Here is a 27,299-nt window from a genome sequence, read left to right as displayed (position 1 = left end):
TCATTTAGGAGATCTAGGAAAGTACAAGCTGACCAATATGTTTTAGTGGGTTTCAGTGTCTGCTTACACACTCACAAAGACATCTCTTGCACTAAGTAGCACAGATGAGTCACTGTAAAGCAGCACTTCCCCCACAGAATCTGCCTTCACTTTGAGAAAACACAAAGTCGGCTCATTTTTAAGAAACAAACACATGAAGATCCGATACGAGATGTTAGTTCATGGTCTTTTATTGGAAAAACAAAATGTAAAGACTAGCATGTACAACTTGGAATGCAGATCAACTGAACAAAACAGTTGGACTGGGCCGGGCCTCGCCGCACCCACACCCACACCCATACACACACACGCACACACACACGCAAACTCACACACAAACACAAGATAGAAATGCCGCAAAGCACCGACCCCGTCCCCACTAAACTGAAATTAACTCCCCCGAAGAATCACGATACAAAAGCAACCTTTGGGGTAATATACTGTTCCGCAGCATGCTTCAGTGATAACCACAGATTCAGTGTTTGCAAATCTCTATTTAACTCTATGATACCTATGATATTGATATTGCCCCAGAGGTTGCTCTTGCACATATATCTTCACCTTTACCGCCCACCCAACCCCTCTAAGAGTCTGGGACACATCCAACACCCGAGGGGCTCAAATCTATGTCCCACCCAGACTCCCCCCTCAAAAAAGGTAAACACACAAAGGATAAAGCAAGTATCCTGACATGCCAGAAACACAGAATCTAAAATGAGTTCTTATTTATTCCATTTTAATATTTTTCTTAAAAATATCTCTGTTGTCACTGACTTCATTTAGGTAAGCAAACTGCAAAGGTTCAGCTGGTTCACTCACTCCCATCCATCAACTTACCCCTCCCTGCTCTCTGTGGGTCCCAGGCCGACCTGAGGCCCAACAACAGCCCTCTGCCATTGGGCTCTCAACAGTAACTCATCTAAAGCTGCATGCATGAAGAACAGAAAAAAAAGGAAACAGGAAGTCGTAGAAGAAAGGCGATTGGCCAGCCCATATAATCGTCATGATATCAGGCAGATGGAACCAGGAAGCAGAGGAGCAGTGGCCAAACAAGTCAGCTGCAGAGCGGCTGCTCGGCTAACGAGTTGTGATCTGATTGGGCAGCTCAGCGCTGAGGGGGGGCGGGGGATACAAGCCAGTACATGCAGATTCATTTAGGAGTTTTCTTTTTGTCTTTTACCTTTTTTGAGCTTGTTTATATGGACAGATTTTCAGTTTTCCAACATTCAGTTTAAGTTGTCTATACAGAACAGTATGAATAAATGTAGATTTTTGCAATAAGAGGTAAGTGAAACATTTGACTGATTCTTTGCCTTAAATGTGAGCCCAGTTCATTTGGCGGTCATCATCTGAACAAATTCTGTGGAGAGGAAAAAAGCATCATCAGGAACGGCCTTTAAATATGTACTTTAACACAGACTGAAAGAATCCAGCTACTGGACACACACAATGACTGCAGAGCTTCTGTCTTTCATCGGCCTGCTCCATAAACATAATGAATGTACCTCTAATGACGGAGGAAAGGACGTGTGTGCATAGCTGTGTGTTCCTTTATACATGTAGGCTGTATCAGTGTAAAGTTTAGAGACAGACTTAGCTTTTTTTTTTACCTTCATAGTTGACCTGTCCGTCTCCATCGATGTCTGCTTCTCTGATCATCTCGTCTACTTCCTCATCTGTCAGCTTCTCTCCCAGGTTGGTCATCACATGACGCAGCTCTGCTGCACTGATGTAACCGTTGCCATCCTGCCCAGCACACACACAGCGTTACAGTCAGTCAGTCAGTCAGGGACCATTGTCTCACATAAATGAGGTTTATGTATCAATGCTAAACTGCTGATGAGAAAAAAACATTTGAGAATCAATTCATTTTCTTTTTCTGTCTTTACAACACAAAACACACAAAGACCAAGGCTCACTTTATCAAAGACCCTGAATGCCTCCCTGATCTCCTCCTCACTGTCAGTGTCCTTCATCTTCCTTGCCATCATTGTCAGAAACTCGGGGAAGTCAATGGTCCCGTTGCCTGGAGGTGGAGAGAAAGACAGTCAGAGGTAAGTTATTATTACAAAAAAAGCTCTTTTAACAACAAGGGCAACAAAACGAGGGTACATACCATCTGCGTCCACCTCATTGATCATGTCCTGGAGTTCGGCCTCAGTTGGGTTTTGACCCAGTGACCTCATGACAGTGCCCAGCTCCTTAGTGGTGATGGTCCCATCTCCGTCCTTATCAAACAGGGAGAAGGCCTCCTTGAACTCTGGAGGCACAAAGGGACAGACAATAGAGAAGGTGGAGGAGAGGATGAGAGATAACATTAGCGACAGCAGATGTAACAAAATGGATATTGCATGTGATAAGGTATAAGCCTCTGCAGAGAAAGTGTGTTTAACAGTAAAGATGGTAACGCAGTGTTTTTATGTTGTCACCTTACCTGCAATCTGCTCTTCTGTCAGTTGGTCAGCCTAAAAAAACAAAAACAGGAGGAGGACAGGAGAAAGATGAGAGAGAGAGAGAGAGAGAGAGAGAAAAAATTACAATTTAAATGACAAAACAATTAATCTTTCAGGTAAAGGATGGAACGCAAATAGTTTTATCATAAAGGTATAACGGACATTTATTAATTCAAATCAGCACAGCAGGATGGTCAGAGCAGCAGTCGTTTTTATCTGTACCACTAGCACTGCAGCTGTTGTAGCGTGGTATCTTTCAGAGCTGGTGACTGATGGAATAGTGGCCTAACTAACTACATGACTAACAACCCAAACAAAGATGGTTTTGTTGAGTCTTATTTTGGTTCTGTTGAGTTTGAATGAAGTGTTTTACAATGATGCAACAAAGCAGTCAAGCTGATGTTAGTCTTTGTTTAGTGAAAGAGAGAAACTTAGACTGATGTATGACTGTATTTGTTTAATTAGGAAAACAGGTGTAAGAATAGCCCAGAAGAAACTGGTGACTGCTTTTCCCCTCCCCCATGACAATTTCTTTTTGCAGCAGTCAAATGACCAAGGCAAACACATTAATATCTGTTCCACTCTCATTCTGTTTCTATGGGTTTTTATGAATCAATGTCTTATGCTGACACAAAATGTATTGTATTGAAATGTACTTCCAATATGTTAAAAAAAAAACCTATTTAATAACCAATAGTCAATCAGCAACAGCCATCCAATAAGTCAAATGGAAGCAAGCACTAAATAGAGGCAGGCAGCAAAGACACCTGGACACCATTAAAACGAGTCTGCGTAATGGGTGACATACCGCAACTATTATCTACTCAAAGCAAAATGATTTTAAATACAAACCAGAACCACAAGATAATATCTCAAAACACTGACAGTAATCAAGTTTTGAGCCATCCACAAACCACAGATTAGATATACTACCTACTGATGCATACGCTCTAGCTAACCTATATATTTGACTCAGTGTGTGCTTCTGTGTGCGACCTTGATGTCTTCAAAGCTGATATCCGTCAGGTCTGCAACCAGCTTCATTGCTTTCGGTGCTGGCTTTCTAGCTTCTCCACCTCTGCCTCCACCTCCTCTTCCTCCTCCATCCAGCCTTAACCCACCAGCCCCTTTGCGCTGCTTCAAATCCACACCTCTTGCTACCGCACCTTCCCCAGTTACTCTCGTTTTGACGCTGAGGCCATCCAGTGCCCCTCGTACCATCACCAAGCCTTCAGCCAGACACTCAGTCCGTTTGCTGTTCTGAACGCCTGCTTTTTTAACCTCGGCCAGCTCCGTTTTGGTTCTCTGCAGGCAGTTCCTCAGGTCCTGCATCTCTCTGACCAGGCCGTCCATGCGGCTGGAGGACGAGTCCATCAGCATCTGTAGGAAGGCTCTGTAGTTCCTCTCCTGCTGCTGGATGAGCTCCTTGTAGTAGTGCTGCTGTTCATCCAAGAGATCGTAGACGGTGGACAGGCTCACCAGATCGTCTTCTGCTGGGTACAGAGGGACTTTCTTGGGCAGCATGGCAAGAGAAGGATGGCATGGAGGGCAGGAATGATGTCTAAGGTTGGGAGGGATGGGTGGATGAAAAAAATGATAGCCAGACATCTATCAGTCGCTCTTGATTTGCAAAACAGACTGACAAAGGGAATAGTGGACAGCAGATTTTGCCATCTCTGAATAGTTACATAACTGTATGGGTGCAAAAAATGTTTTTGCTTTGAGTCTTGATTTTAGTAAATGGCAAAACAGTCCTCCTGGGTAGTTAGAGAGTTGGATGGACACATGAAGAGCGATCAAATGACTGGATAATTGCAGAACTTGTCTTTCAATCCATCCAGTGTGAGTGGATGACAGAAGTTTTCACAGTCCTTCTGGAGTGGCAAAGGTCAGTGGATGAGCACTGACCTGGCAGGCGATGTCTCTCTCTTCCATGAGCGGGATGCAGAGCTGATGGAAAAGCTGGTCCCTCTGTTGATGTTTTCCTGGTAACGTGTCCATCCGTCTGTCTGTCTCTCATTAAATCTGTCTGCCTGCCTGCTTAACTGTCGTTCGCTCTTTCTGTCCCTGTGTCTTGTGGGGCTGTGAGTGTACGTGACCAGACGCTGTCCTTCCCAGGCTGCATCTGACTCCAACTGGTCGAAGATATGGAGAACCCCGCTCCCAGTGCCCCCAAGTCAGTGTGTGTACAAGTGTGTGTGTAAGCCAAGGCATGACAGCCAGGGCTTAACAGTCTGTCCATCTCCCAACAGATGTACAGTAAAGATGCAGATGAAGTGTCCACCTCCCGCAGCAGTTTGATAGATGAATAGCCTTCAACACCTTGACAGAGAGAGGGAATGTGTGTGTGTGTGTGTGTAGAGGCCAGGCCAGAAGAGGTCACCCGAATTTGTCCGGAAATTGATTTAAGGTGTGTGAGAGTAACAGTGTCCAGACTGGGAGGGGGGGCACAGGTTTTGTGTGTGTCTTTATGCATGTGTGTCATCTCACTGCTACAGTTGCAGCTCCTAGGGAGGATCAGTTAGCTGGTCATCTGACCTCACAGACAGCATCATGGGTCACACCAAATGGCCCCCTCAGACAGGGGCCCCCATCTACGCAGTTACAACAGATTCTGTGATTGACACACCAGTTTCCCCAGGAGTTCACCGTGAGTCCCAAGTTGAGGTTTGTCTGAAGTAAATTAGCCAAAATGGAAAACTGCACTTATTACAAAACTCCATCCATACTTTCACTAATATTTTTTCTTAAGATAGTTCATTCTAACCAGATGCACTCAACAATACTATACTCATTTGACGTTAGCAACATGGCATACAATATCTTTATTGAGTTATTTTATTTTTTTCAAATATTTTCAAAGTTGTGATATTCAGATCATGTTCACACTGCAGTATGATGTGACCTTGAATGATTAAGAAACTGTTTTTTAGAAATCAAAGTATAAAGTTAATGATGCTAATCGATACTCTATTGATATCTAATTTCCTAATGAGGGAGGGAGGGTAAGAATAATAGGCAAAACTGAAATTTTTCATCTATAAGGTGGTAGTTCAGTCAAGCTATAAATATTAGGCTATCAGATTTTGGTAGGATGAGAATGACAGCGATGATGTGAGTGTGCGCTCTAACGGTGGTTAACAAGCTGCTAACCCCTCTAATACCCGAGCCAAATTCCTTTCAAGGCGCTGCAATGCCTGGCAATACAGACCACGTTCCTGTTAGTCAGTGCGAGTGCAGCATTTAGGCCCCATCTATGATTTAGTTTTACAGCACCATTGGACAGTATTAAGAAGAAATCTAAGGTGGAAATGAAACCGATTGCACCACTTCTAATACTTAATAAATCAAGAATAATCAGTGTTAGGCAACAACAGTTCTAAATGTAATTTTTAAACATAAAAAAAAATGTTTCTTGGAAGTTAAAGATATTATATATTCTATATTTGTTATCACTTCACTACAAAATAGGTGGCACAAAACAAATGCTGATGTGCAAAAGATGTGTCTAGTAATCAGGCCACACACCAATGTATTTTTTGTTTCAAGAATATTCTCACTTCAAGCAGGCTCATCATGATCACATTTGATTCACACTCCAACCATAGTGACAAAACACGTCTTTCTGCCTTAAACATGTCCCACAAAAGGAAAGAAACTGTGACAACTGAACAATTGCAATTCCACTGACAACTTCCTACTTTCTGTATCAAACTTTGTCAACCCCGTAGCTATAACAACGACAAAACAAACACATACCTATGGTGACCAATCCAACCGGTATCTATAGAAATATCTGAATTCTTCAGAAACTGGTGAGGAGCCAGAAGATTTGCCACTTAAAAATGTACATAGGACCATTATACTAACATACTACAGCTCCTACTTAGTGGGAAAACTTATCAGATACTGAAATGACTCAGTCTTAAAGCTAATCTAACTGATTTCAGTTGAGGTAATCCAAAATTATAAGATACAATAAAATTTGCCATCTAATAATTAATGTCATGTTGCAAATGCCTCAAATATTTTGTGAAGTGAAATTGTAAATTGCAGATTACCTACCACACCATTTACAGAGGCTGAACAAGGGACCTGATAGTTTTTATGACAGCAATATGATCAACAAATATTTCCCTCTTGAGTTGCAGTTTATAACTGTGGTTAATGAGCTGCTGTTACAGAAAACCAGACAAGAGTCATGGACACAACTAACCAACTAAAATTCACTAAAGATATGATCCAGAAATCAGTCGACTTACTATAAACATGAATATAAGTGATATGTGGCTGCACGATTGAAATAAAAAGGGTTTTACATAACTGATGCAGTTAGCTGAAGAAGGGGACTTTGCCTTCATAATGAAAGAGCCAAGGGCTAACAATGTGTTCAGCAGATTTCATCTGTCAAACAAGGTTTGTGTCCATTTAAGACTTCCATATAGCCTGGAGACCAGGTCCACCATACCATATAATCAGATGTTCCCACATGACAACAGACCACTGCATGTGTGTGGAGGCTCAAAGCTTTAAACTATGGACCGACAATCCTACCACTCCCTGGGGACTGTTCCAGGGACACTGACAAAGAAGCTGACATTGTGCATTTATGGACAAATAAACACGATTTCACAGTTGTGCAGATTGGTTTGCACCAGAGCAAAGAGGGAGGTAAACATCTTCATAGGAATTAAAAACTACTTTCTTCTTACTTGTAATGTTCAAATTCACAGGACAGACCTGCTTTTCTTAAGATATGACTTCTAACATCAATCAGTAAATCAAAAAAATGTGATCAGAGAGTAACATGTTGAAATAATAGCTTTATCAGTAGCGAACATATATGTGGTTTAATGCTGTGGCAAAGTGACCATATACAGGTGTTACACCATATTCTGTGACCTAATTAGGACCCTAAGCTATTACCTATTAGTTTTAAAATAGGTATATATTGCACTTTGATATGGTAACATTTATAAAAATATTTGACTATTTAAATACTGTTGGTGGCAATATGTAATAGCTGTTGAGCAAAAACGGGCGACCACAACCGCAGGTCTGTCTGCACCACACCAACACCTCACCCATCAAGTCTTTTTCGTAGCTGACTGTCTAATGGCTGAGAATCTAGGTGGTCACAAATTTCGGCGCAACACCGGCATCAAAAATCCTATGTAGAGACTTAACACAATCAACTGCATCTCAGGCATCGCTGTGGAAACAATTCACATTGCTTATATCGAGGAGAAAATGCACCGTCGACTGATGTTACAGTTGCTGGATACCGGTAGAAATTAAGTCATTGGGGGATGTAACATTAGCTGTGATGCTAACAGTGGCAGCCAACCAAACCACCGCAGCTACGACCGATTAGTGACCACCTGTAACAAGTGGCACACATCAGCGTGGGGTAATATCGTTATAATTTTAGTGGCGACTACGGGCTTAAGCAACGATGATGCGATAAGCTTCTCGCTCGCAGCGACGAGCCGCTATGTGTAACCGCCAGCAGCGTTATCGGCTAAGCTAACGGTAACAAGTGAGTCCATTCTACTCGCGCGCTCTGCAATGGAGGCTGCAATGGGATATTCCAACAAAACCGATATCCGGGAGAGGCTTTAGGACCCCTGGCTGGCGTTCACTTAACTAAACAAAAATTCAATTCGTATATATCACAAACTATGTTGATAAAAAAAAAATACTCACCATGTCTCTGTTTGAGTTGGGGACGTTGGTCTGCTAACGCTACAGGGAGAGAGGAAATGGAAGGTTGCCACTGAGCAGGGTTGGCTGGAGGCGGGCAGGCAGGACGAAGCACTGCTGTACGGATCACTGTATTCATCCGCACTGTAGGGAGATTCACTCAATCAACGAGGAGTCCTCGCGCCTTGTCTGTCTTAAAACGTGCACACATACATGCACACGAGCCTACATTTATATCTGTGTCTGGGGTTAAGCTTCATACAGGGAAGTTAGTTTTACATAATACGGTTGTCCATCGTTAAAAATAGACTTCATTTAGAAGAGATACAGAGGATAGGTAAAAATAAGATTTTTTTATGATCATTATAGTGCAAGACAGGTTTCACCTATTATGGGCACTGCAAAAACTGCCGATCTAACCAAGTGTAATAATCTTATATTTAGATTAAAAATCTAGTTAGTCTTGTTTTAAGTATAATGGATTATCTAGTGCTGACTATGAAAGATCATTTGACTTAATTCAGTAAATATCACTTGCCTGGTCTTGTTAAGCATCTTTGTCTTTTTCTGAGTTATTTTTAACTAGATACAGGAGACAAGTCTGGAAACATCCACTTCAGGTCTATAGAAACCTTATTTTAAGCACTAGTATGTCCAACTAGGCTTAAATAAATTGCTTGAAATTAGTAGTTTTGATCTTATTTCAAGATTTTATGGGCTATAATGAGAGTCACACAGTTTTACTGGTTTTAAGACATCTTAACAAGCAAAATTTGCTTACTGCACTGGCAGCCAAATTTGCTTCTTTTAAGTGCAAGTATGCTTAAATCTAGGGTGTTTGGCCTTAAATTTGACAGGCCATTTTTGCAGTGGGAGCCTGTGGGTAAAACTTTGCTGACCATACTGACACCATCTATGGCCTTGTGTGTATCTGTATGTACACTGTCTTGGAATAAAACTTTGAAATATACTCAAAACTAAAGCCTACAAATTAAACTGAAACCAGATGACACAAGGTCCCTTTACAAGGACTGGCCAAAATAAGATTATAGTGCAGGACCTGCCTTAAAGTTCAAATGTGTAGGTTTTAGGAGGATATATTGGCAGAGATGGAATATAATATAGTAAGTATGTTTTCATTAGTGTAGTGGGTCCTCATCTATGGAGACTGCCATGTTGCACCGCCAGAAAACCGAACACTGGCTGTAAGTATGGCCATTTATGTTTTAGTGTGGCCACCATAGTTAAAACTCCCCTCCCAACAAGACTGTGGGAAAAACTGATTTATTTTTAGGTAGAACTGCTTTATTCTGTGTTTTTATCTACAAGGAAAAGGGAGTGACCTCTGCAAATAATTCGACCCCCAATAAAAACATCCTAAACAATGAACAGGAGAACCAGGATAAATTTCAGCTAGTTGCAATCATCACTGCTATATGCCACTAAATCCCCCTAAATCTTGCATACTAAACCTTTAAGTGATACTTGTTATAAAGTGGTGCACATTCCCTTGTAAATTTGCCAACATGACATGCAGTGAAACTGGGGCCCCATAGCAGTTACCTGCTTTGCTCTGTTGGTAATCCAGCCTTGATGCTGTGTTTTAGAAATTTAGAGAACTCAACAGTAACATTAGTATTGCAAGACAACATGAAATGAAACCCATTTTTCTGTTACTGAACATAAGCGACTGTAAAGCACACAACCTACAACCAAACACAAAGTGCACTTAGGTCTCTTCAGCACTTTGCTGACATTACACATGGTATCAGAGGCACGCACACTATTGTTGAAAAGTGACTTTATTTACTGCAACAGGTGTCTAAATTTACCTGTATGGACTGACATTATGTAGGCTTAAATTAAAATGTTTGTGTTGCATCATTAGTACAAACACACTGACTCGAAAATTATAGTATTATCAGGCAAAAACATTAGTTTTGGGGCCCATTTCCACATAACATATAACAATAATACCTGTGGTTGACTTTATTTTCATGATAGTATATAGTAATTTTTGTAGAGGTCTATTTCCTTCTATAAATAATTCGAATAAGATGATTTCGAAAGGGGTTTCCTCATATTTATTTCTTCTAGCTTTTTATCAGTCGAAAGTGACAAAGAAAGTGACGGACTAGTTCATGTTACACCGACTTTTATTCAGGCGGAAGGATATGATCGCGGCTGACGGCACTGGGGAAGTTGTGGGTTTGTGTTTGAGAGGCGGATCCTGATTGGACAGAGCAGACCCGCAATATTCTGCACAATGTGCCGAGGCCGCTGATTAGCCAGGACGGATCTGCAATGCGTCAAACCACGGCGCGGTAACGGTGGCAGGAGGGAGCGACTCCAACGCCACTGAGTACAATGTCCTATGAGAAATACACTATTAGGGCCGGTTAAAACTTTCAGGTAATTTACAGGTGAGCTGAAGAAGTTAATGACGAACCACGAATAGAAAAGGCTTAAACTAAGACACATTTCCTTACGTTTAAAATGCAAATCTTTAAAATTAAGAGGATTTAAATGAATGAAATAGTTTAAGTCTGACATCACATTATGATGTAAAAACAACAGAAAGCCAGAACTGCCCTAAAAAATATCACCACATGGAAAATGAACTTGACACTGGACTCTGATCTTTGCCTATTCTTGGTATCTTATTGAGATCATCTTTTACCAAAGTGTAAGGATCTAATGTCATGTAACCTCATCATCTGTTGTCTCTAAACCTGGAAATGTACAAAATGTACTGTACAAACTGAAGCATTTGCATTAAACATTAGCAGTTCAAATTTGATAATAATTAATTGCTGAGGCAGTGTAATGTTAAAGAAATACTTCATCCCCAAATGACCATTTTTTTATCAATTACTTAGTTACATTGAATTTGTGAATGGATTTAACTCACAAAGTGTATTTTGGGGGTTGAAGTATTCTTATAAAATCTCCATAGTCTTTTCCATGCTTCTTTTGTATCTCAGTAAAATTTAATTTGAACTAATATGAACATGTTATGGAGTTTTATATTACATGTCATTTGAAACACATGCACTGTAAATTCATATGCATAAATAAATCTACAGCACACAAAATATGAATGAGAATCACACATTTATTAACTAGTGTTTGCTGTGGAAAATAAAGCATTAGACATTCTGTACAAAGAATCGCTCCTAACCCATAAGATCACTTAACTGTTTAACACTGCAGCTATGTGTGTGTAAGCATCCAAGTTTGTGTCCTGTTCTGCCATCAAGTGTGCTGATGTTCTTGAATGAGATGTGTGTGTGTGTGTGTGTTTAGTCCTCCAGCAGTATATCCAGCTCTTCTAAAGGCAGTCTGAGTCGGAGTTCTTTCTCCGTCATCAGATCTACAAACTCCTGCAGGTGCTCGGGGAACAGCTGCACTGCGTCCATGTACAAACCCTGATCGCACACATGTGGCATGCACACATTTGCATAAATGCAAATTTACATTCATAAACAACCAGAGACACACAAAAGAGAGAGATGGAGACAATTAATGTATTGTGTGTAAAATTTAAACGATAAAGTAGACAGAGGTCATCTGCTGCTTGGATGTATCACTCTTATGTCTCACCTTAGCCCAAGGAATATTCTGTAACGCCTTGTAGAAGATGCCTTTGGCTTTATCCACTTTCCCTTCTGACACCTACAAACACACACATATACAATTTACATACACACAGCACAGACATGAAACCCCACTGACTGATGTCATTTGTGAATCCAAATGCACAAATTACACAAAGTAAGTCTGTATGGATAGAGTCGGTGGCTGGTCATAGTTAGGCGGTGAGGTAAGGGCAGAGTCAGCTCACAACTTTTCACCCGTTTCTAAACAATCTAAAACCTTTCAAAGAAAGAGTTAGATCCTTTTTGTTTAACCAGAAACAGCCCCAAAACCATCATAACCAAACCCACCAGACTTCATTCAAATAAACAGTGACTTCATTATGTAGAGATTCAACATATCTTCACAACTAACTGGATGAATGAAGGGCTTATTTTAACCAAACCAGAGTTGGCGATTGGTAAAACAGTTGAAAGATGAACCAAGATAGTTTCTGTGAGTTTAATTTTGTTTCTGTTGACTGGTTGAACAGAAAGGATCTTAGTCTTTAACATAAAGCTGCATCTCTGTAGCAATCATTTTAATAATCGAGTCAGACTTATCATAACATCTGAGTGTGTTAGTGACAAAAACAAGCACTTTTATCTATCTAAAAAATGTGGCTCCCATTCCTCACTTACACACAAAAAAATGGAAAAAATAGGGTCCAGGTTGAAAAAATATACTTTAACTCTGGATTGTTCAGTTTATTTGATGTGCAAAAAGACACAGCAATTCTTCAGCGTGGCAGCTAATGCTTTGTTTGGCGTCTCCATGAATACTGACTGTATCTATAGGCTGGTCTTACTGTGTGTGTTAGTTCTTATACTTCTATCTCTAAGTCAATATTTGCAAAATGAGAAAAAACCGGCAGCACTCTAAGGTAAGGTAAGAAGCAGAATGATATACAAGACAAAATAAGAACACAAATACGCAGTGGCTTTTGCGATCATCACTGAAAAAGACATTTTTGTGTTTAATTTTGATTCCTCTGAAAATCTATTTTTAAAAATATCCAGATTTTATTTCTTTTAAATGGCACTTTAAAGCTTTCTGATGGTAACTTCATTCCTTATTCCACTGTGTATACATTTATCAGTTTAGTGACAAGATGATTCTGTGAAAAAACAGAAAAACAGGTCTTTGTTTCAGTGGAGTCCGCAACTATGTTCTGAGTATGACTGAATAAATGCTGAGAAGGATTATACATTTCCTCTAACTGGCAGGTCAAGGACAGGAAATGAGTCAAAGTCAATAGTGTCCTCACACAATTAGTCAACATGTGAGTTTGTGAGTGTTATTTGCAGTCTCACCAGGAAGTGCATGTACATCCTCCAAAGTAAAGGACAGTGCGAGCCAATCTCTGTTGCTATGGCGCTATCAAAGAGCCCACGGATACGGTTGCTGAGGCCATTCTCCGGAAGGATGGGCAAGGGAGCATCATGGCAACAAGACCTATAAAGACAATGCAAATATATGTACAATTATATAAAAGTCATGGGAATTATGATATATGAATTATGAATATTTTTACAACTTGCAATTGTTATTTTTAAACATGCAAAACAATCAGGGCACAACAATCCAATGTACAAATGGAGATTATATTTTCCCCATTGCTCCAACCCCACCTGATGTAACCCCAAAAACAAGAGATATACAACAACTCAAAAAAATCAATGATGTTGCCTCTTAGAAATACAACCTAGAAAAGATCAATAAGGAAAATAAAGACACTTAGTCTGCGTACAGATGAACATAAAAACACAAAATCCTGATGAAAGTACCTGTGATTCATTTGCTTTTACCTCCGTTACACTTATGCACCCCCAAAAGCATTATACCTTCCTCACATATGTCAACTTTTGTCTGCCCTATTACAATTCCTACACTTCTTTCTTTAATAGGATGCAGCCTTTCCCTGTTGAGTCACCCAATCCTGAAAAGCAGGTGTTTCCAGATCCTGAAAATGTTTTGCTATCCTATAATTATTGCTGTCTGAGTCCATCTATTATATAGCTGTGAATCTTCATCCAGAGGCTTTGAATATATGGGCATAACGATAATAATATATACAATATATGTATATGTTGTTTACATTTTCTAATAAGTTGCAGAATTCCTTAAGCCGAGTCGATGTAGCCTACTCAAGGTCTCATACTAACTATGTAGATTTTAAACTGTGTCTAACATATTCTCAAATCCCTTGTCATTGTACAAGAATTATCCCAAATTTAAACCCATTTATCTTTATCAAATGATACACTCAAGTCCCTTTTCCATACACTTTTGAGAGCTGCTACATTTTTATTTCCCCTTACTGGACAATGACATTGGATACCTTCTGTCTGCCTACAAAAACCTTAAAAAGTTGAGTGTGCAGGATTTAGGGGGATATATTGGCAGAAATGTATTATAATATCATAAGTATGTTTTATTTAGTGTATAATCATTAGATCATTTCTTCTTAAGTTGCTCATTGCCTTTCCCTAATGTTTTTGAAAGACATCAAACCAACGTGCTCAGGATTTCAAAGGGTTAAAGCATGACATAGTTGTAAATATCTCCAGAACTGAGTTCCAGACAAGCCATTTAGTAGCTACAGGTTATCAAACTATCTAAGTGTATCTGTACAATACAAAAGTTCAAGTGTAGGGATTTCCTTGTCAAATCACTCCTTCTACAAAAAGGGAACTTAAGCAATAAGCACACAGATTCAACTTTACCAATGCTGCAATCCTTTCTGAATCTTAGTTTTCTTGACTAATCACGCATAAAGAAATGAAGAACAAAAGAAAACTTTAACCATAGCATCTTACTTTTTGAAGCTGTTGTAATGATTATTCACATACAGTGCAGGATAAACCCAAACCTTCCCATCATCCTCTCTGCTCTTACCTCTGAGCAGCGTCCACCAGCTGCTTCCTTTGTTGTTCAGCAACAATAGCAAAGAGGCGCGGCACCACACTGCTGTTGTCCCTGATTACAGAGTAAAAAAAGCGACGCGCCCGGCCAGCGCTATGGTAACGGTTCTCCACCTGAAACACAGGTCACACGAAGGTGTCATCATGATATTAAGTTCTGATTCAGTACAGAATAAATGCAAATAGCTGATATAAACACATCTAGAGAGGCTCATTCGCAATGACGGATTGATTTGATTCTAACTAATGATGATTCAAAAGTGAAATGAGTTTTGGTATGTTATAAGGAGACCATGGCTTACCTGTACATAAATGCTCCAGAGGGGGGCGCTGCTGGACCAGGAGAAGAGGGCAGAGGTCAACGTCTCTCTCAGTGTTGCCAGTGGAAACACACTGATGCTGTTGTGGTATCTAAGCAACACTGCCTGCTGCACTGCTATTGCCTCACACTCTGCAGCTACCCTGTTAGCATCCTGCCTTCTGGTATGGCTGGAATCAGCTGCAGACTGGCTAGCATCAGTGCTATCAGCACTGGCTTTGTCATTACTGTTTAGCTGCTTGTCAAGTGTTAGCGTGCGGTGCAGCTCCTCCGTCCTCTCTCTGGCCTGGCTGTAGACAGCATTCGCTGCTTTGATGCCCATTGTGAGGTACTGGAACAGAGCGTAGCAGCCTGTCAGGCCTCTCAGCCTCACTTTCTCTCCTAGCAGGTCCTCATGACCTGTTGGTGGAAAGATAACAAGTAAGATCAAATTAATGAAAGATAGCCATTTTTTAAAATAAAACACAGAGACCTGTCATTGTCAGAAAGCACAGGATTTACCAGAAACACCAACAATAGTTTTGATGTATTCAAGTGTCCCAATAAGACACGACAGTGTGACAACGTGCACAATACCAGGACCCTGAAACTTAAGGAGCTTCGTGAAATTTAGTCATCATTAATTGTATTATTTACACATGCTTTATTCATTGGGATGTTGTCAAAATGATTTTTGTGAAAATGCCAATTCATCAATTTATGTTCTGAATTCAAAGGTGGACAACATTTGGGAAGGAGTTTTTTTTAATCTTGAAAATGTCTTTTTTATTATTGCTTAACTGGTTTTAACTAAGATTTTCATTGCTTTTACAATGCTGCTTGCACGCAGATACCGTGCAGCACGTGTATACGCATAATGACATCTGTCCCTGTTAACTATGATTTTCGATGAGCTTCTTACTCCTTCAAGAAACTGAATGCTTTAGCTCGACTTTGAAGAGCAGTTTTGTTGCTGCACAGAAATCCATCAGACACTAAACAGAAGGTAATGTAGAGGCCAGTGACAACCATTACTTGGGCAATGATTTTGCCGCATTTCATTTAAAAATAATTACAGTGTTTCTGCTGTTACATGTATTCAGTCAACAACTCAGCTTTCAGCCCCATGCAGATCCCTGGCTTCATGTTACCATACATAAAAATGACTTTAATGAGTTTTACATGGTGAGATTTACAAGTTTTATATATTTGTGTATTTATATTTGGTAAGGGTTGAGAAAGGCCATGTACTGTACTGTGTCCTACTAGAAAAGATTTGATATACTATCAAGGGGTCAATTCAGAAATAATTCGATCCTCGGCGGCCTTCCTTGACTTACTTTAAATCTCTAAATGCAGATAAAATTAATTTGCAGTGTTTAATATGTGAATTTATACGTGTATAAGTACGTGTGTATGTATACCTATTTATGTATTTTCTCTTCATTTTCTGCCTATTGTATTCAGGTGTTCATGATGAGAGATGGGGAGGGTGAAGGAAAGAAAACATGTCTGTACAGTGAATGTGTATGTGTATATGTTAACTTTTTCCCCCCAACACATTATTAAAAAGACAATCAAAAACTACATACATAAATATTGGACTGGTGTGTAACTGCTAATAATGACTTATTAAGTTGAAACCCCATTTCAGACTAATTACTACTTAGCATGTACTGTGTATAACAAAAGTGTTTGAATTGATTGAGCAGACAACAAAATGTTCAGCTAAATGCTATGGATTACATATTGTACTTGCAAGTTTCAAAGCTCTGCAGGTTGATTTTCATATTATGCTAAAAATGATTAGTAAAGTCGGCAAAGAAGTTGGTGCATTCATGAATCTCAAACTATGGTATGGTATGCAGTAACTCCGAGTGGACATGAATTGCAATAAATAGGCTTTAACATGCAAAACTCTCTCATGGGCCTTTTATAAGACACATATAGCACCTCTATGACAAATGAAACACACAGAAGTTTGAAGCTAGTTCAGTAGATCGAACCTTTTCGGCTGGCTCGAGGGTTGTTGGGATTTTGGTCCAGTGCTGACAAGCCGGCAGTGAGAGCCTGCTCATACGACTTCCTGGCTTTCAGGATGGAAACTGGAGAAAGAGGCTGGGAGGATGAAGAGGAGGATGAGAAGGTTCCCTCTGCTAGCCCGGTCAGTACACACACAGCTGGGGATCCAGTGGCATCAGCTTTTCCTCCTCGCACGTTGGCCCCTTCTTCCACCTCTAGCTGGGCCCACAGCAGACACAGCTCACAGAGGGTGGCACTCTTCAGCCCTTTGGTTCCCCCTATAGTTGTGGCCGTGGAGAAGACTTTACGAGCCTCGTCGAGGTTGCCCAGCATCCACTCCAGGTGGGCGTACTCCCGCCACAGCACCAACGACGAGCGGTTATCAGGTTCTTTGAGCAGTTGTTTGGCTACCCGCTTGCTGCTTTTGCCCTGAGAGCGGAGACGTTTTTTGTTGCCACCACGCAGGCAGCGGAAGACCTGACATATACACACAAATACCAATGAGTAAATCATTGCAAAGTTAAGACAATTTTAGGCCCAAATGCTTTTTCTTTCTCATGAACATTTCTTTTTCTTTTTTTTTTCTTTTTTTAAACAAAATTCCCTCTTTGATGTGACAATATTGTAGGAATGATTATTGGTACTTTGAAAAAATGCTAACACAATTCTATTTTTGATCAATAATCATTCGCAATGTAAATATAATAACTAAGTGGGTAAAGTTAAGTATTAAAACAAGTATAACTGCCTGACAAGTAGAGAAAAGTACATCACTTTACTGTAATGACAATATATAGTCTCATATCTCGATACGTTATTGTATTTTAATATTGCCCAGCCCTATTATGTACTACTGTTAGCACAGTTGGATTCCTGCAAATGTTAGAAGTTCTAGGAGCCAGAGGACCATGATTTGTTCACAGATTGTCTCATGTACTACTGTCAGGATATACCAGCAGTTTCACCAAATATGACAAAAACTTACATTTATGAAAGTTACATACTGAACCTTTACGATTCTGATAAACTGACTCCCACCTTGAGTTTCTCGTACTGCATCCACCTGAGAGACAGGACGGCTCGGTGGTGAGCAGGAAGGACAGGTTGGACCATGCTGAACACATTGGTGACAAACTTCTCGCCCTGCTTCCCAAGCCCCACCCACTTCCTTGTTCCCTGGAGGGTGGTCATGTGACCTACAGAGTTAACCCCGGGGTCTGGTAGGTCGTGGGCGGTCAGAGGACGCCTGAGCTCATTATCTGCAGTATGATAGGGAGCCAGATTTGTCTCAGTTATATGCTTCAAGTTGATTATCATGTTTTTTAAAAATAGATTTTAAATGTCACTTGTACCCTGAGTGAGCAGAGAGAGGTTCTCCAGTAGCAGGCCAGGCTGACAGGGGGCAGAAGAGTGCGCTGAGTCTACCGGCAGCCCCAGAAATGAAAAGAAATTGAGAAGAAGACGGAACCGGAGCTCTGGTGAAGACAGACAAATAAGGGACGGACCAATGTCATCAAACAACACCTACAGTTGGAGAGAAAGAGAGAGACATGAAGACATCAAACAAAGTAGTCACACCTTATTTTAACATAGTGTAAACGCTTTCCAAACAGACTATACATGAGCAGAGACACTCTACAGCACCTGTCTGTCCGGGTCCTCACAGTCCTCTTCTGACTGGCCCTTGGCTTTGTCAGGCCTCCAGGGCAGCCAGTGAGCTGCTTCACGAGACGTCTCCACATCCAACCAGATTGTGCACCTGGGCTGGCTCCGATCCTTCACCTCCTCCTCCTCCTCCTCTTCCTCCTCCTCTTCCTCTGCAGACAAACACAAATACATAAGAAAATTATATTCTTGGTGATTTTATCAAATCAATTTAGAAATTATTCCAGGATTTACATTACCACTAATTGAAGTACAGCCGGCCTCTTGTTGTTATGAGGATGTCTCTGTGTGTTTTACCTGCACTGGGCTGTAGCCACCCTCCTCGCTCTTGTTGGAGCATCCACGCTTTCCAACCTCTGGCTCCTGGCTCTCCAATCCTCTCCTCCCCACTGTCCCAAAACGGCTCAAAGAACTCAACCTGTGCGCACATCAAAACATAAATTAACTGGAAGGCACAATTTCTCTCGGCTTTACATTACTGGAACTTGAACTTGTCTCAATTAAAAAAAGACAAGTCCAATTAAAAAAAAAATCTGTACACACTAATGTAAACACAGAATTCCCCACAGGGTTAGAAAAGAAATATAATAAATAAATAAACTGTTCTATAGTAAGGGAAATAAGCACATTTGCTAGTATTAAAGCTGCCCTGATGATTTTTCTTGGAAAAAAACACAAAGCTACTTCATCATTCAGTGTTAATAACATTGTGTGTATCCCTCAGGTCTCACAAACTCTTTGAATGCTTGTCCTTGCTCATAAAACATTTGCAAAGGCAAATTTTTTGGAATATTTAAATTCCTCTATTATTTACATTCATGTTTGCTAGTTAGCAGTCTTCTTCTTCACTGCTTCTGCTGGCACCTATGCACCTTTACACTTTGGAGTCTACTTTATTTATTGTTTCGGTTGTGTGTGGTTTATTTTATTTTTTTTATTTATTTAGGATATTTTAGAATTTTTGAAATTTCAATTCTAACGTTAAATATTCATGAGAATTAAAAGTTGTCTTTTAAATAATGTACTTGCATCCTAAAGGCATGAAACCACTGGTAAAAATGTGTATTGAGTTACCTGCTTGTGTAGTACAAAAAATGGGGGCTTTATCGTAAAAACATTGCTCCCCAGCACCATGGTGGTTAAACATTCAGCAATTTCTGTCTGAAGATAAAAAGTTCTACCTGCCAGCACCTCTGACACTCACTAATTAACACCTAGATACAAAAACTGAAGTGCAGAAATGGCAAGTTGTGGCTTTAGGATGTCATGTGCTTCACTATTCCTTGGCCTAAGCACAGTGACTTCCTGGAGGTTTTCACTTACTGGCAATCTCACACAGATCACAATACTCATGTCAAGACTATTCATTTGCATTAGGTTTAGACTAACCATTTAAATATTCAAAATAGGGTTGGATGCATGCGTGTGTATGTGGGTTTACCTGCTGTTTAGTGGAGAGTTCTTGTACGCTGTCGGGTTTATAGAACGTGAAGTCGATCATGGCCTGAAACAGAGAAATCGCCTTCTCTGAGTGACCAGCCTGACGCAGGAAATGACACTGCTGGGTGAAGATGTCTGGACAAAAAGAAAGATCAACCACAGCAATCAGTAAGCATCAAGCATACAAACAACACTGATAAACTGAGCAAGGGAACTGGATATGTAACCGTTATCCACTAATCAAGCCTCTAGGAGGAGAAAGCAGGCTCAACAAAGTCTTACCCAACATATCCTCCTCAAGCCCTGGCAGAGCTGGATGAGAGAGCATGCTGCCGTCACGCACCGCGCTGAGAGTGCTGAGGCACTTTCCGTACGCAGAGTTCACCTTTGACACGGTGAAGTTGCTGAAGTAGCTCTGGGTGAACAGCAGATACTCCCTCCACAAGGGGGCACTGTTTGGGTGGAGGAACACCTGCGATTGAGTAGATAAAAGACGGGTTAGCCTTGGTGGAATAATTATAAGCTTTTACAGACATGCTCATATGTTAGCATTGGTCAGTGATTAAAATGCAGAGAAGTATTCAATACATGGCTGTAAAAAGTGATTAATTTAAGAAAATGCACGGGATCCTCTCCTTGTAAAATATAAGTCAATGTGAAGCTGAATACAAAACTGATGCACAGCATATTTTCCACTCTTTTAAGGGCAAAAAAAACCTTGAAAATAAGCCACAGGTGTAGTCAAAATACAAAAGCACAGAGTGAGTGTTATAGAGACACATAAAGTCTGTGGACTGACCAGTTTCTTCCATTCTTTAGCCAGTTGTGAGGGCTCCCAGAGCTCTTGGCAGATCCTGAGCCTCTCCAGCTGCAGAGCTATGCAGCCGTGGTTGGTGGCAACAGCGCGCTCTGCGATGCTCAGCTTTTTCTCCAGGACTGCTCGGTAGGAAGACTTTCGACGATCAGCCGAATCGCTGCCCTGTTGCTCCTCCTCGCCTCCAAATGATGTCGCACTGAGCTCATCCTGGCATATAAAGAAGAAGAGGTCAGTTAGCCTGCTTCATAAAAAGGCTGATATTATCTCACAGGTGTCATAGAGGGCTTGAAAACATGCATGTGATTTAACATACACCACCACACTATGGTTTTACAGTGAGTAAGAAAGTTTGTTAACTTAAACCTGGATCAATGTGACTTTTCTTGTGCTGCATTCAGAACCATCAAACCCTGAGCAAACTGCCCTGCTTTTTTAAAAAAAAAAACACATGAAGAAAAGCAATGAGCAACTTTGCAAGTGTTTTGCAAATTGCAAGATATTAGTAGATTTGGAAAATTATTTTTTATAAAAGGTAGGGAAAAATGTCCAAAAAACTATATTTCTAATCATCTTAATTATATATTTCAAACTATTTTACAGGGTTATTATTTCTAAGCACATTTTCCAGGATACTTCCCTGTTTGTTAGCGTTTGTTTTTGTTTTGTTTTTATTTATTTATTTATTTGCTATTTTTTTTAGGTACATTTCTTGTACTTTTTATAATTGTTTTTGCTAATTTTGGGGTCATTTCATCCTAAGTTGCTCACTGTCTGCTTCCCATGTTTTTGTAACTAATCAAGCCAATTATTCAGGTTTTAAAGGGTTAAATTCCTTTCCCCAAAAGTAAATTTGTCTTCCAGTCTTGTTAGTGCTGTTTTATTTGACTCACATTTGCGTTTGAGTACAGAACCCAGATGTTTTGGGAAGTTGGTAAGTATGGCTGGGCAATATATTGATATTCTATTGATATCATGATACAAGACTAGGTACCGTCTTAGATTTTGGATATCATAATATTGGAAGTGTTGTTTTTCCTGGTTTTAATATTTTAATAAAATTTAAGTAGTGTCATTTTCTGAACTTAACAGATGATAACAGATGATAACAGATGATAACAGTTGCATTTGCCTTTGCCCACTTAGTTATTATATTCACATGATGATTATCTATCAAAAATCTCATTGTGTAAATATTTTGTTAAAGCAACAATTGCCAACCCTACAATATTGTTGCAATAACAATATTGGGGTTTTCAGTCAAAAATATAGTGATATTTGATTTCAGCCTTATGGCCCAGCCCTTTTACTGAGCCTTTTAAAAAGAATGAGAAACTATATTCCTAATATATTTTTAATGATTTATATCTTTATTAGAAATGACTAGCCTTAGGCCTGATTGCCACAGACAAAGAAGAGACTTTGGAAAATTCTGAGAGACAAACAAAGACATTTCTGTTTTTGGTTTTTACCTGGAACTTGTTGATGATAAGAAATACACAATAATTTAATAACCCTATTACAATACACGGGTGTGCAAACTAAGCAGAATAATACAGTAGTCTACAACATGGTATAAGTACAGTCCTCATACCTGGTATCTTATGAACTGTATCCAGAGCTGCGTGTCTGCTGGCTGCTCTCTGAGCCGCCTGTTGAACTCTTCAGTCCTCCCGGAGAAACGCGCCGCACTCTGTCCCGTCTCTTTGTCCTGCTTCTGCTGCTCTGTCTTCTCCTGCTGTCCCTTCCCTTGCAGCCACAGAGTCGTGGACGAGTCATACACTCCGAGAGGATTTACTGAGGATGTCTGCACTCTGTCACCTGGTATGGCAATCAATTTTTTTTCAGACTGAAACAATATCAGCAGCTGAGGTTTATGCTTGATTTTTCTGAGCTGGTTAAGTCTTCTTCATTGCTCGCTGCAGCTAAATCTCTTACCTGTCTCTCCTCGTTTGTTCTCATCATCACCCAGTGGAAGGAAGGAGATGGGGCCGGTGGTGTCACTGCCCTCAGGGACTGTAGGTAGCGTAGGAACAGGGGGCTCGGACCTCAGCAGCTGCCGACTGACTGTAGAGAAGTATCTGTCTGCTGCTTTCTTCTTGTCCCCGCTTTTTTGTTTCTTATTTGACTCTGACTCCGTCCAGCTGACTCCCTGTCTGCTAGGATCCAGGCCCAAGGAAGAGCTGCCTTTCCTCCTATACCTGGAAATAAAATAGAGTCTCAAAATTATCTTTAAATGATAACCCATTCAATTTTTATCAAGTACACAACTGTTTTGCTACTGTAGTCTTTACTTCCAGTTAATGGCAGCTTTAATGTTTACTCCTCAAAAGAGCTACAGAGTCTTTCCAAACTTTACCATGTGTTTAATGTTTTTAATTTATAATGAACTGAGTAACATAAAAAAGGTAGTCAGCATGAGCAGGGATGGTTACTACTTACTCTCTTTGTGAAATGAAAAAATCTAAGGAGAAAGATGTCACAGCACTGCACTCGTGGTGTAGTGTGTCTGTGCGTGTGTGTATGAATGTATGTGTGTTACCTGGCTACGTCTCCTCTGTACAGGGACTTATACGTCCAGTTGGCTGGGTCTGCTTTACGGTCCACACAGAACAGCTGCTCTGCAGGTGACTGGAGGTCATCCAACCAGGAGAAACGACTTCCTACAGGAGCAGCCTGGGGACTGGATGGATGCACAAACAACAAACATGAATAAAGCGCAGAGGTAAGCCACTGCTATTGTGTATAAGATTAAAAGAAATGATGATGTAAACATTCAGATTTTCACCTCTCTGCCTTTTGCTCTCTTTTGAGGTCACTGGGGAAAATTGGTTCAGAGTCAGACCCACTACTGTCTGAATATCTCCCACTCTTCTTTTTATGTTTTTTCTTCTTTTTCCTCTTCTTTTCACGCTTCTTTTTCTTCTTTTTGCATGGCACATTCCCTTCCTCATCCTCCTCCTCTGCAGAGCTCGCCTCTCTGCCTACGCTGAGGATTATAAGGTGAACTCAGTGTTAATAGGAGTCAGAGATGGAGAAAACCAAGTAAACACCTGCCTCGAGCAAAAACAAAGCTTTATTTGACTGTTTTTCAAATACTTCTAATGATTGTGTTAGAAAAATTACAAAACAACAATCTTAATTTTAAAGATGTCTTAACAGTGCTTCAGTGTGAAGAAAAAAACATGCACGTAAGAACAAGAGCAAAGTCATTATGCCTGCATTATGTAAAAAGATCTGAAAAATAGAATAAAACATTTACAAAGAAGCAACAATAAAATCAGAGCATGACAACAGCCAACTCATGAAAACAAGTTTTAAGAGGAAATCGTAAGGATGATAAAAATAACAAACGTGCATGCTTGAGCATACAAAGTAGAGTGTTCAGTATTGTTTCTTCAAGCAAAGAAACTAGATTTCATTTTTTACTTTTACCTTGTTTCCTTCTGTTTCAGCCTCTCACTGGTCTTATCAAAATATCGGTTTTGTATAGCGAGGGCATCTCCAGCCTGAAAACTCTTATTGTTCAGCCAGTCTAATTCTACAAGGAGACAGTAGATATAAAGAAAAGCATTCAGTCAGTGTTAATCAATGATCATGAGTTAAGTATGTTTACATTAACACTAGTAATACCTGGGTTTTCTAATCCCATGTGGAAACATACATCATAGGGATACACTTGAGGGGACAGGGGACACAGATTTGCTGCATTTGGATGGGACATGCCGGCACTGCCAAAGAGGTCCAGGAACTTGGACACTATTATAATAATGTCTAAATGGAGATGGATGACTAGGTTTCTCTATGTTCCTGTAAAGACCTTGTCCCGCATATTATCAAAATAAACAAGACTCAAAACCGGGAAATGTAATAGCAATGGTGGATGAAGTACCTGAAAGCCACACTTCAGTAAAAGTACAGATTTCTTAGCGGACAATGACTTTGGCAGTTGTTAAAGTCACCTACTATGATATTACCTGAGTAAAGATCTTTAAGCATTTGATATGTACTGTAATTAAGAATCAACGGTTATTTTATTTTATTAAATGTACGTAAGTATTAAAAGTAAAAGTACGAGTAAATGCTGATAATAAAAAGGGAGCAGTCCGAATTTGGAATGATTTATTCCTTCACAACTATAGCATATACCACGTTGAAAATGGAGCCCATATTACAACTTAGCATGTTTGAAGAACAAAATCCAATTTTCCCTCCTTTTCATCTCTTCATTTGTCTGCTCTCTTCCTCTCCTCCTTTCCTGTTTTATAGTAAGTGATGTACTTAGAGGAAATGTACTGGAGTAACAGTATACACTTTACTTAGGAAATGTAGTGAAGCAAAAAATGAGAATTGACAGAAATATAAATACTCAAGTAAGGTACAGAGACTCCCCCAAAACACTTGAGTGCTGTAACTAAGTTACATTCAAACATTGTGTATTAGTGGTGAGAGTTGGAGGGTGTTTTTCTTTAAAACTTTTTAAAAAACTCACAATGTGTGGAGAATATATAATCAAAACCTTTAAAAAATACCATAATATGCAGAGCAGAGTATAAGCACAGCAAACACACCCAGAGATTCAGCACTTAAATGCCTTGCTCACAGGCATAAATGTACACACTGTAGAATATCATCAAGGCTTCAGGGTCACATGTTGGTCACTCTGTGTTATAGATATGTAGAAAAGCGGACCTCTCAGCCCAGTGTGAATCGTTGCTAACGCCCAAAACAACAGCAACGCCTTCTTTGCTTCGTCTATTACGCCTTTATATTGTGGCTTATCATCCTGGCTTTAGAGGTCCACCTGCAGCGGAGTGTAAACTGACTGACAGGAGAGAAACGTTAAGCTAACGCGCAGGTCTGTTATTCGACAGGCTGACGTTAGAGAAGCTAATATCAGCTGACGTTCGCTCGTGGTTCAACGCATTCATCTTCCTAAGATCATGACAACAGGGTCTTGAGGCAAAACTCAGTTCATAAGAAAAACTAAGGAGTAAATACCTTTGGACGAATCTTCAACTTTGTTACTCCCTGCTTCTGCAAAAGCTGGAAACAGCGCCATGATGGTCGCATGTAAACAGTCGCAGCAATATGACGTCACTCTATAGGGGACAGCCGGTTTACTTCAAAAAGAAAGAAAAAAACACAATTTATTATTCTAAGAATTTATTATCAAATTCATTATAGAATTTATTAATTCATTTTATGGATAGATATAATTATAAAATATAAATTAAAAGTACTACATGTATAAAAAGTACTGTACTTAAGTACAGTTTCAAAGTACCTTATTTGAGTATCTTCTTTTCATGCCACTTTGTACCTAAACTCCACTACATCTCAGAGGGGAGTATTTTACTTCACTACATCTATTTGACAGCTTCATTAACTACTTATTTTATAAACTTTTTATGCCTTTTTTTTGCAAAAATCTTAATATGTTTTACATTAAACTACCTAACAGGTAATACAAGTACAGCTGCAACAAATTGCAAATTAATCAGTTAGTCTATAGGCAGAAAATGATTTGGCAGCTATTTTGATAAACACTTCTTTTAAAATAATTTTTGTGTGTGTTTGTTTAGATTTTTTTATATAGATTTTTCCACTTTGGGTACTTGTACTTTTCATACTTAAAAGCACTTTTTCCTGAGTAAACTTGCTTACTTTTCCTCAAACAACATTTCCAATGCAGTACTTTTACTTGCAACAGAGTATTTTGAGTGTAGTGTTAGCCCTTGGACTTAAGTAAAGGAACTGAGTACTTTCTCCATCACTGGCGTTTACTGAAAATAAACTGAGCAGGTGGAATACTTTCTTCCTGGATGAATTAGTGAAGAATTTCTGGCTTTGTTTTCGAAGCTCCTGGCGATGTCCTGCAGAGCTTCAATCTGTGACACTGCATGTAATGTCAGTTAGTTATGGAGGAGGAAAAACATGGAATTTGAATTGACTTATTTGATTTAATTTGATAAAAATGTTATTCATAGATGTAAAAACCTTAAGGTCAGGCCCACAACAGATTGAATACATATACCTACCAGCCATAGATTTTAATGACACCAGCAAACACCTCTGTGCATAAGGTGAGGTAAATTGTAAGGCTCTCCACTACCCTCTTGTGGCAAAGGAAGCTACATCAGTTTTTTATTAATTTTATGGTGACATCATGTAGGTTTACTTAAGAAAACTTGCAGCTTGATGAACATGAAAAAACAATGACTTATCATTATATCATCAGAGAAAACAAGTTCTTAAACTCTGGTATTGATGATCAATTCAACTTTATACAATCTTCTTTATTG

At 39.7% G+C, this 27,299-nt stretch overlaps 2 protein-coding genes across 2 annotated transcripts; both read right to left on the bottom strand.

Annotated features, from left to right (window-relative positions):
• Positions 1 to 214: 214 nt before the first annotated feature.
• Positions 215 to 8,278, bottom strand: calm1a (calmodulin 1a). The gene is made up of 6 exons (XM_042500176.1): positions 8,199 to 8,278; positions 2,474 to 2,504; positions 2,156 to 2,299; positions 1,959 to 2,065; positions 1,650 to 1,785; positions 215 to 1,399 (listed from the first exon to the last, which is right to left on the bottom strand). Exons 1-6 carry the CDS (start codon positions 8,199 to 8,201, stop codon positions 1,371 to 1,373), a joined length of 450 nt encoding a protein of 149 aa, XP_042356110.1. The 5' UTR covers positions 8,202 to 8,278; the 3' UTR covers positions 215 to 1,370.
• Positions 8,279 to 11,298: 3,020 nt separating this feature from the next.
• Positions 11,299 to 26,678, bottom strand: nrde2 (NRDE-2, necessary for RNA interference, domain containing). The gene is made up of 20 exons (XM_042500813.1): positions 26,662 to 26,678; positions 25,996 to 26,117; positions 24,430 to 24,535; positions 23,783 to 23,983; positions 23,537 to 23,677; positions 22,933 to 23,195; positions 22,589 to 22,815; positions 20,980 to 21,204; positions 20,463 to 20,652; positions 20,182 to 20,315; positions 19,038 to 19,158; positions 18,720 to 18,892; positions 18,428 to 18,599; positions 18,114 to 18,334; positions 17,060 to 17,552; positions 15,058 to 15,473; positions 14,730 to 14,869; positions 13,145 to 13,286; positions 11,799 to 11,870; positions 11,299 to 11,623 (listed from the first exon to the last, which is right to left on the bottom strand). The coding sequence occupies exons 1-20, from the start codon at positions 26,676 to 26,678 to the stop codon at positions 11,498 to 11,500; spliced, it is 3,702 nt and encodes a 1,233-aa protein (XP_042356747.1). The 3' UTR covers positions 11,299 to 11,497.
• Positions 26,679 to 27,299: the final 621 nt, after the last annotated feature.

The sequence above is a fragment of the Plectropomus leopardus genome, chromosome 14 (assembly GCF_008729295.1).
Source record: "Plectropomus leopardus isolate mb chromosome 14, YSFRI_Pleo_2.0, whole genome shotgun sequence".
In the NCBI taxonomy this organism is placed as follows: Eukaryota; Metazoa; Chordata; class Actinopteri; order Perciformes; family Serranidae; genus Plectropomus; species Plectropomus leopardus.
This window is presented reverse-complemented; position numbering and strand designations above follow the sequence as displayed.